Source organism: Lupinus angustifolius, unplaced genomic scaffold (assembly GCF_001865875.1).
Source record: "Lupinus angustifolius cultivar Tanjil unplaced genomic scaffold, LupAngTanjil_v1.0 Scaffold_49_3, whole genome shotgun sequence".
Lineage (NCBI taxonomy): Eukaryota > Viridiplantae > Streptophyta > Magnoliopsida > Fabales > Fabaceae > Lupinus > Lupinus angustifolius.
The window spans coordinates 57,535-69,007 of NW_017722174.1; the positions used below are offsets into that span (position 1 = coordinate 57,535).

Sequence of the window (11,473 nt, forward strand, 5' to 3'; positions counted from 1 at the left end):
TTTAGTAGGAGAATTGAACTTTCACATCAATATATCACACAAATTTAAAGATGTTGGCACAGTGTCATTTGAGATAAAGTTCTTAGCCATTTATGCACAAATAATTTGTCATCACAGATTCACAAACTTGTAAAGAAACTATCTGCAGAAACTTATTGGTGTTGGATCAAGTGGAAACTGGTACTTTAGAAACTTCCCCATCAACAAATCCATCTTCCACCTTGTCCCACACCTTGTCAACCTCGACTGTGTTATTTTTCCTCTGATCAAACTCTTTTGCTGTGTCATAGGAAGCATGTAACCCCAAGAAAAGATAGTAAATCAAGAGAAACCCTGTCCATACCCCAAATCGGATAAATGATTTTTTATCAATAGACCCAAGAAGGAATATGTTAATGGCAATAGATAAAGAAGGTAGCCATGGAACCATAGGCACCCCCCAAAGTTTTGGTTCCTTTGCCTTTGGAACACTAATACACAGAAAAGCAGTGCCTAAGAACCACAATGGAACAGCTATTGCAAAACCAATCCAACCATCACTTGTTGCCCAATAAGCCGAAATCGCAGCTGAAGACCCGAGAATTAGCACAAGGGATACAATGAGCTTGATTTGATTCACTTTTGTAGTTACTCCAGTAGCATAGTAACGTCTCACCAAGAGTGCTAGTGCCACAAGCATGAAGATAAAGAGAGTTGAAATTGACAGGAGGTTTGAGAGAATACCAAGATCTGTGAAGAAAGCGATCACAGCTGTAGCTGCAAGCATTGAGATTGTAGCGTTTATTGGTGTTCCAGTTCGCTCGTCAACGTGAGCGAACCAAGGTGGCATCATGTGAGTACGTGCAATGTGAGTTAGATAACGCGCTTGTCCGACAGCACTCACCAACAACACAGTGCTCATTCCCTTCAATGCACCTAATGCCACAATGTACTTAGCCCAATCCATTCCTACCGCACTAAACGCGACAGAAAATGGCGCATTTATGTCAATGTTTTGGTATGGTTGCATAAGGCAAAGTGTCACTGCCATCAAACAATATGCAAAAGTTGTAACAACCATTGATCCAACAAGGCCAATAGGAATGTCCCTAGCAGGGTTCTTTGTCTCCTCTGCCATAGTTGACACTGCATCAAAGCCAACATATGCAAAAAACAGAACAGCTGAAGCATGAAACACGCCGCGAACTTTGAATGGTGCGAAGGGAGAGTAGTTTTCGGTGTTGGCCTTGGTGAGGCCAGCAATTATGATGAATGCAATGACGATTAAGTGGAAGACTGAGGCAATGTAGTTGAAGATGGAAGAGCCTTTTGTGCTATACACTGCAAGGATGGTTATGGCAATGAGGATACCAATGGCAATAGGATCTAGATGGTTATAGTCTGAGCTCATTTTATGGACTATTATACGGAAGTCGTCCGGGTTTTTGTTGCATAGGGTGGCAAAGTAAGAGGTCCATGACCGAGCTACGGCAGCACCACCTATGACATACTCAAGTAGGATGTTTCCGGCGGCTATGAAGGCCACAAAGTCTCCTAACTCTACTCTTAAGTAGGCAAATGACCCGCCTGATGAAGAGGCAAAATAGATTTCAATGTGAAAAATGAGCTTTTATCAAGAATAAGAAACAAACAATAACAACAATCACACATTTATCTTATTAGGTGGAGCCTGTTATGGATTGAACGATGTCATAATAGTCTATTATAAATCATATTCATTATTGTATCCTTAATCTCTAAATCTTTTATCATTTATCATGTGACTTTTATTGATTTCTCTCTTCTAAGACCAAAATTATTTATAAGACCCATCTTTAAATAAAAAAAATGTGGCTCAAGCACTGTACTAGTGGAATATGTGGATATAGATCTATATAACATTACTTCATTTAAGTATGTAACAATTTTAAAAAATACAAATAACAAAACAACTTTGTTCACTAAGTGACAAAAATAAGCTTTTGTTAAGATATACTTCTATAGTCCTATTTCATGTGTATGTGAGAAGTCTAACTTTGAAGATTAAATTGTGTTCTTTTCTCTAGTGAGCTAGCACGAATCTGAGTACCACATTCTTATATGCACATTAGATATTTTTATGTTACAGGTCAAATATCAAGTTTTAGTTAATTCATTAGATTAAATAATTGTATGAATTTTAGCCAAGAAAACTAGTAGTTATTATTAAATAATACCCAAACCTCTGCCAAAGTAAGCGGCCACAGCTCATAAGGATGATGATAAGGTATGTTGACTTTTCATACAATACAATCGGTCACAGCTGTATTTTTTGGGCCACAATATTTGACTACATGCACAAGTTGACTCTTCAATTACGGTCTGTATCTCAGAATTTTTTAGCTTGTTTTATTAGGTAATAACATTTGGCTACATTTATTTAAAGGGTTAAAGAAATAAAAAGATTCCAGCTATAATTTTTCGTTAGGAATATACCAAATTCGTTTTTTAATGTATTTTTGTTCTTAAACTTAGACAAGTATGCAGATAGTGAAATACACTTTAGGAGTTAAGCTTATGAGCTAATAGGGTATAAAATACTAGTCACAGTAAATATATTATAATAACAACTCAGAATTCAAGGACCCTCTTGTGTACCAAACACGCAATAAAACGAATTAATATCCAGCTTGTTTGAATTTTGTACCCACGGGACACTTTTAGATCCACACCTAAAACTATAGCAACCGGAAATTAAAAGGATGCAAGTATAACCATAGGATAAGAATTACATAAATACAAGAAAATACTGTAATATCTATTAGTATATATACAAAGATTTATATATAATCAATATATTATTTACTATTTATATATAGATTATTTTGTCTGGAGAATCATTAAACTAAATGGTAGATAATATATTAATAGTGTCTAAAATTCTTAAAAGTATATATTTTTTCTCTCAAAATATAAATACAATTAGAAAAAAATAGTCGTGTAAGAGTTTAATAATACTGCAAGAGTTTAATAATACTCTTAAGTGAAAGCAATGTGTTCTTAGGTCAAAGTTCCCGTATGAATGGATTTACATGGAAGATATATTAAACTCAATTGTTGACAATTTTAAGTAACTGTTGATATAAAATGCTAAAAGAATGTTAGAACCACTTAAATTTTTTAACGACGTGACTTTGAAATTTAGCAACTTTTTAAAGGTCCCTTCTTTTTCGTTTTCGTTACTGACTTTCCCCTACTTGGAAGAAATTTTTTTAATTTTTTAATAAAAAACTTAAAATCATAGTCACTAAATAGCAATAATCCCAATTTGGACTCTCCACCAGAAGATTCCTATCCAAAGATTCCACGTTGAACTTGTTAATTCACTAAATTTAGATAAATAAATGGATTTTATATCTGTGGGATTGTTCATTTATAGTTTCCTGTTCTGGGGTGGATCTAAAAAGTACGTTTATCATTATGATTAATATATTAACAATAAAATGTAATTTCAATTCATTTATATTAGGAGTGAGAATTTATTTACTCTATGATTACTCACTGATAAAAATAATTAGATTTTCTAAAGTAATTTCAAAAACTTATTCGTAAAATAAGTGGATCTCTTCTCTTTTATTAAATCATAAATAAACTGATATGTGAACAAAATTAGAAATATGTGAAAAACAAAAGCAAAAGATGGAGTGAAAGTTTAAGCCAGAACCTGCGACGGGAATTTCAACGGCGAACTCAGTGTAGCAAAATACAGAAAGCAACGCAGAGATACCAGAAACAACGTAAGACAACACCACCGCCGGTCCAGCCTGCTCCCTGGCCTCAAGGCCAGTGAGAACAAATATACCGGAGCCAATGACGGCGCCGATACCGAACCACATAAGGTCCCACCAATTCAGCGTTTTCTTCATCTCATGGTTGCTCCGTGATTTCACCTCCACTAACTCCGTCTGGTCGGAGGATCGAGTCAAAACCCGATCCTTCAACCTAAACGGCGTTTCCAAGAACGCTCGACTGTAGTTGTTCCAGTTCTTAAACGACTCTTCAGGGAAGAAGTCGTTTCTCTGAAACGTGCATCCCCTTCGCCGTGCTCCTCCGTTGTGAACGGCGCCGTTTGGTGTTTCCATCCTGCTCATGGTGTATAAAGATTACTAAGTAACGTGTTAGATATGGTTTATCGAAGATAGAAACAGAAAAACGAAAAAAGTGGGTGTGTTTGTTATGAAGGAACTAAACAAAACAAGCTATTATACGATACCTTAAACAAGATCATACAGAGATGTTGTTCTTGCTATGGCAAGGGATGCAGCTTCTTATGTTCCTAATACTTAAGATGCATATATTTTTCCTATATTTATAAACACTTACAATTTTCTAATATAAATCTTCTATATACAACTATTTTATGCTATTATCTCTTACGGGTGAATAAAGTATATTTTAATACTATAAATTTATTTCTTTCGGTAAATAAAAATTATTATACATGTATTATTTTATTTTGGAAATATTTTTGTAGAAAATAATTAATTATAATATATGTCATTTTTATAAATTGAATGAACTAAATTATCTCTTTATATAATGAAATATATTATTCTTTTCAAATAGTCATATCATTAAAAATTGTGATAACTTATTTTTTTTAATTAATATTTCTTATTGGTACTGGAGATAGTAGTATATAATGGTGGATATAGAATATTTCTTTTCATGATTTGCATAATGTGAAACGTTTGACAAAAATTATTAGGCAAATATTAAACAGCTTACTGGCTTAGTAAGAGCAATTTTAAATAAAAACTTTTAAATGGTATAACTTGTATGTGGTGGATAAAGACTTTCAAATTTTAAGTTGTGTAACTTTCAGTTTACATTTTTTTTTTGTTTCTGTATTCCTCCGTGATTATCTTTATGATCATCTTAGTGGTTATAATATTTGAAACTTGAGTCATATTAGGTTTAAACAGTTAAATCGTTGATTTTATATGTAATTTATCATTTTTATCTCTAAATATATAGTTATATATAAAATACAAAATTTTATACAATTAATAATTATGTATAATTATATTGAAATAATATCTCTCCATCTTTTTTTGGACCGAAGTAAAATAAAAAATTAGAGAAATGTTATATTTTTTAAAATTTTAAGTGAATCATCTGGTTCACTTCCCGAGTTATTCCGGTTCAACCGGTTTAACACGGTTGGATCTGAATGTCTCCGGATCAAAGCGATTCAATCCCACATTCGGTCAAGACTATAAATCAGAGCTATTTTCAGTTTGTTCAGCGGTCGGACCGCCCGGTCCAGTCCAGTTATCACAACACCGGTTATAACCATTATAATTAATTACTCTCTACATTCCATGTTATTTGTCTTTCATGACATGAATACAAAACCAAACTAGCTAATTAATATAGTTAGGTTGAAAAAAAAATTTATTTTCAGATTTATTTTTTATGTCTCCATTAAATCATTATTAATATTATTCTAGTGATTGTCTCTCTTATTTAAAAGTAGCTATTAATCTCAAATGCCTACTTGAAAAGGTAGTTATTAGTACTTTTTCAACTTCTAAATAAACAATTAAAAATAAATATTTTTTCTCTCAAGAGGAAAGATAATAGAAAACAAAGAAGGTAACATTACAGGCAATTGCATGCATAGTTTGCTATTTATTGAAGATTATTGAGGAAAAACTCATTTTCATCTCTTAATTTTTTTTAGCATACCATTATAATTCCTAAAAATATGGGAAGTACAATATAGTTTCCAAAAAATTTAAATGTGATTCGTTAGTAAGACTAATAAAATTAAAGGGTGGTACAGTCTAGTGCTTCAATGCATCAAGAACTGCAAATAAACCTTTTTTACAACTTCTAAACTCAGGAAACCTTGTTGTGAAAGAATACAGAGACAACATTTTGTGAGAAGGCTTTTGATTACCATGGTAACACTTTCCCTTGCAGGAATGAAAATTGGTAACAATTTGGTAACAGGGTCCATATAGGTATCTCACATTAGCTGCACAAGCAATATACCATGCATGAACTTTTGTTAACTTTAACATAATTTCCCTAACTAAAGGACTAAAGTGGATCATGTTTAAAATCTTTGGGACTAAATTATATTTTCTATGTTATTAATGACTATAATAATAGAACCAAAAATCTTGACTACAATAAGTTAGTCTTTTACTCTTATTTATTTAATATATTTTGTTCCATAACTTCTAAAATTACTAGCCGCGTTCTACTTCATCTTTCCCTATTATTTCTTCATTCTTAGATAAAAGTTGTCCACAAATTTGAATTAATAAAAGAGAACAAATATATATTGTTATTGTAAGAATTTTTATACAGACAATGCATCAATTATTTTTAATTATCATTAATTTTTTAAATAATAATATAAATGAATTATGAATAATGTACTGGTTGTGTATAAATCTTTATACTATCATTGTATATATATTAAACTCTTAATAAAATAATAATTACTTTGACCCTTAGTGTGTTTGGGAGGGTGGAAGTCAAAGCAAGAGAAACATGTGACTATTTTATAGATTTGGAGCTTCGCATGATCTTATATAATGGGTAATAACTATTGATTTGATAAGATGCATTCTTTTGTTGATGAGCTTTTAACAGACTTATAAAGATAATAAAAGTAGTCATTTGTTTTTAACTTTTCTGATATTATGAAAAAAATACAACCTTATAAATTTAAGTTCTTTTAGGAGTAACTATTAGTTTATAGTTTTGAAGAAAACAAATATTTAATTTAACCTGAATATGTATGATTCATTGACTTATCCTTAAAAGGAGAGAGATAAAACCTTTAAAAAGAGTAAATGATGAAAAAATAATCACAAAAATTGTAAAAGTGAAAATAGCTTGTATAGGTTCAGCAACCTCCACCATAATTATTATTACTTTTAAATAAAATTAATATATTGTTTATCTATAAAAAAAATTAATGATAATTTATAAATATTAAAACAATTGTAAAACACCATATAAATGAACCATCAAAACTTTCTAAAATTGTGTATTATTATAACTTTTAAATGGTGTCTTATTATAATAAGTATATTGGATGAATAAGGGAAATATGTCCTTACCAATTACAACTTATGATTTGTGGGATGAACAAAAATTCAAAAGTTTGATTTTTATGAACGATATTTATTGGGATGAGAATTTATAAATATTAGATGAAATTAGTTCTTTAATTATAAGGTGAGTGAATATTATTGATAAAAAAAATTAAAATCTGCAAAAACAACAATATAAAAAAATAAAAAAACAAATTCAACAAGCCACGAGTTTGTCAAAGAGAGAAGAGAAACTTCTGCAATCCGGAGTCTGGAGTGGAGACGAGTAGATTCCCATAAAAGTGGGTCCGACACAAGAATTCGGATACTTTTCAATAAAAATACTTATTTTACAATCATAAAAAATATCTCACAAAATTCATTCATTCGTTATATATTAAATAAATCAGGACATCAGTGGAAAACTTCTTATATTTATTTTAAAAATAAATTAGAGAGAGATGTATGAATGATTGGTTATTGTAGACCATTAATACTTTTGTTTTTTTGTTGAAAATACCATAAATTTCTATGGTTGACTTGGTGGATATAAGAGTATAAGACAATTAGATAGGATGGGTCATCTGGGATCGAGTAGAGTTTATTTCTTATCTGACCCTAGACCCGAGTAATCCTAAATGTCGATCCGGTCAGCTTATGAATCTGACCCTAGACCCGAGTAAATATAATATATACATCTTTTAGATAAAGTTTTCTCAATCTTATTTATTATTATGAAGTCAAGTCCAACTCTAAATATTGATTGACCATAAATATGAAGTCAAGTTAGGTGAACGAATAGGGTTGGATATTAGAGTTAAAGTTTGGAAGGGATATATAGTTTTTTCGTTCGTTACAATTCATAATAGATTTATATGTTTGAATCCATAGAATTAAGGGCATTACTGCATGTTTTAGGTTAAAGAACCTGATTTTGTTTCAACAATAATTCTATAATTATGAAAAATCGTTATTTTCCAACCTAAACAATGTATAGATACTGAAGTAATATAACTCTCTTATTATCCATTCTTGCCGTAGCTATTGCGGAGACAATGACCTTACCACGTCATATTTTGTTGAATGGAATAATTTTCATATTTTTGTTGAATGGAATATTCTGATTAGATGTCACTGGGAATAGGAATAGAAATTGAATAAACGGAATATTCATTTTTTTGAGTACTTTCATTTTTATATTTTTGTTTGGTATTAGTTAGCTTTCATATACGATCATTTCGAATTAATCAAAATTGATTAATGCAGTTTTTAGGTTGCTTGACCTTTTTTAAAATCAACACAGGTTAGTGGGTTACGCATGCTTGACTTGTTATACTTGGGGGAAAAATCACGGCCTCGTGGGACCCGAGTTTATTTAGAATTTCTAGGTCAAAAAATAAACAAAAAGGTTTAGGACTTCACAAATCAAGATTCTCTAATATACTAAGGTCTAATGGGTTGAACAAAAGTAAAATAATTGTTAAGGATAGTTTTCTCGTTCATAATAAATTAATAATCACCTTTCAAATATGATTGTTTCTACCCCAAAAAAAATTACTGCAAAGTCATTGGACTTGTTATAATTATAATTAGTATTATATTGCAAAGTATATTTATTAACAAAATATTAATCTAATAGTGTAAAATCTCACTAAATCCTTAAAATAACCAAAATGTATAGGATCTTATTCACGAGAGTGATACTTATTGAAATGGGCAGTCACACCTCCTTTAATATTAGAGTGCACATTTTCTTCTTCCCCTTACTTCTAAGTTTTAACCCTTCCCACGTCCTTTTTTCTCTCTATTTTGCTGCTCATGCTGTTGAGTTTTCCATACACAGGGTCACAGGGATATGATCATCCTTATCTATACCCTTTTTTCCTCTACTTTCACTCCAATAGTTTTGGCATGTTCTTCTTCATATTAGTTTATACGTAACTTATTTAATAGTCTTCCCGTATATTACATACAAAAGTATAGGTTCAGTTTTTTCTGCATTTCCTTGGTTCACAATAATAATGTTCTTTTATTTCTTATACATGTCCAAATGTTTCTACTTCATGCAAATTAGAAGACATTTTGCTAATTTTGTTGGTTATTCTCAATATATAAACTAGTTACATCTTTTAATCTTTCTTCTTATATCTAATATGAATGACCTCAAATAGTTTTAAAATCATTTTAAGGGTATCTTAATGTCAAGGATCATATAGATATCAAAAGATCACAAGGAATTGCGCGTGTATTCATTATCCCATGAATTTACATTATTATACAATTTAGTGCATCATCATGCTCATTAAAATTATTAGTATTTCATTCATAAGATTTTAATCATTTAAATTTTCATTGGATAATTCAAGATTACATACACTCTATCTAGAAGAACCAGTTTTCTTAAAAACAGCTTGAGGAGGGATCATGAATACAAAATCACATATTTGGCATCTGCAAAAATCAGAATTTCCCACATTAATTCAACATCAAGCCATAAATCATCTAATATTCTAAATTTCTAATACACATTGTTTTCCAAAATTATTGAACATCAATCCCTAACTTTAATCAAACAAGCTATAATGTAGGATTTTAGTATAAAAAATACCTAGGTCATAGAACCCCTTACTGGTGATGAACATTAATGTATTCTTTCATATACCATTATGTTAATGCTGTTTGGCTTAGTGACATAAGATTAGTGAAATCTGATGTTGATGAAATGCATGTATGCATCATAGATTTAATCTTCTGGAATAAGGGTGCCAGCTCAATCTCGCCTAAAGATGAGTGGCATTGGAAAGATAGGTTCAGCTACAGTCACATATAATTCACTGTAAGGAAAATTTATTCTGAAATCTCTTTAATGTCATTAGGAAAAGTGAATGTTTGGTTTAAAAACCATGTCTAGATGTTCTATTACAACACATCTCCAAAGAATAGAAAGAGCAATGAGTTAATAGCATTATTTGTACTACTGGATTTGACATTCCAGATTGAACACCTCTTATGGAATACATTCATGTTCATTCACACTCGCAAAAATATACAATATTTATACTAGATGTTTAATTTAGCTGTACAGAAAATAGGGTAGGGTAATGTTAACAATTATAACACGCATAGTTAGAAATGATGTTTTCTTTTGATTGGTGGAGCTTATCAGGTTAGTTTATATTTTAAACGAAAATGCATTAGTAAGCATGAGTTGGGTTAAATGTCATTTTTTTATCACAAGGAATTAGAACCCTGCCCTTTCCATACAAAATTTGCTTGGAGGCGCTATTTTCTTACAATTCCAACTAACCACTTTTGGGTTACATCACATTCCAATAAAACTCATTCCTCTTTTATTTCTTAAGGCTGGTTAAAAAACCTTTTTACCAAATATAGTAACTCCCCCCAATCTTCTATTCTCTTTGATTAAAACATGAAAGAGAAAATGACACTTGAATGAAGGATTTAATATATATATATATATATATATACTAATAGTGTAAGTATTTTTTTACACTGTCAGCAAATCATCTACCATTCATATGTTAATTATTGTTGACTTCAAACAAAAGTAATATAAATAAGTGATAAATGGTGTGCCGACAGTGTAGAAAAACTTTATGGTGCACTATTTTAATGGTGAAGGTGAATGGTTTTAACCATATGGGTGGGAACATGCTTAGAACTAAGGAAGCCAGTGTCAGAAAGGAGATCCAATGCAAACTTCCTTTGACACAAAGATATGCCTTGCTTGGATCTTGAAACCTCAAGGCTAGGCAAATATTTCAGGTTCCCTAAGTCTTTAATTTTGAACAGATTATGCAAGTATTGTTTCACATGAGAGATTTCCTGGGTATCATGGTGGGATTGTTTGTAACCTATAAAATAGTGAGTGGTCATGGTGGGATTGTGTGTAACCTATAAAATATAAGGTTGTGGATAATTTGGCAAACCACTGCATTTTACTTGTTTCAAGTCATACAAGGATTTTTTGAGTTTGCACACAAGGTTAGGTGTAGTGGTAGTGAGACTTGGAGGACGATTCATGTAAACATCTACATCAAGGTAGCCATATTGGAATACATTATTCACATCAAGTTGTTGTAATATCCACCCTTGTGTAGCACCAAGTGCCAAGAGTAGCCTCATTGTGGTTAGTTTGACGATTGTTGCAAATGTGTCATAGTAATTTAATCATTATGTTTCAGTGTAACCTTTGACAACAAGTCTAGCCTTGTGCCTTTCAATACTTCCATCAGAATGGAATTTCAGTTTATAAACTCGTTTAGAGCCGATGGCTCTTTTATCATGTGGGAAAGGAACAAGGGTCCAGGTGTTGTTCAGGTTTAAGGCTTCTATTTCTTCATTCATGGCCTTGATCCACGAAGGTGATTGAATAACTT

The 11,473-nt window shown here is 31.2% G+C and overlaps 1 protein-coding gene across 1 annotated transcript; it reads right to left on the reverse strand.

The window, feature by feature from the left end:
- On the reverse strand, positions 1–4,310 carry LOC109338927 (cationic amino acid transporter 1-like). Its single transcript, XM_019576280.1, has 3 exons — positions 4,232–4,310; positions 3,683–4,101; positions 1–1,566 (listed from the first exon to the last, which is right to left on the reverse strand). Exons 2-3 carry the CDS (start codon positions 4,098–4,100, stop codon positions 167–169), a joined length of 1,818 nt encoding a protein of 605 aa, XP_019431825.1. The 5' UTR covers position 4,101; positions 4,232–4,310; the 3' UTR covers positions 1–166.
- Positions 4,311–11,473: the final 7,163 nt, after the last annotated feature.

Coding starts and splice junctions, on each gene's coding strand:
- LOC109338927 (XM_019576280.1), bottom strand. CDS start 4,100: ATGGAAACACCAAACGGCGCCGTTCACAACGGAGGAGCACGGCGAAGG. Junction 1,567..3,682: donor CGTTGAAATTCCCGTCGCAG/GTTCTGGCTTAA, acceptor CCTCTTCATCAG/GCGGGTCATTTGCCTACTTA.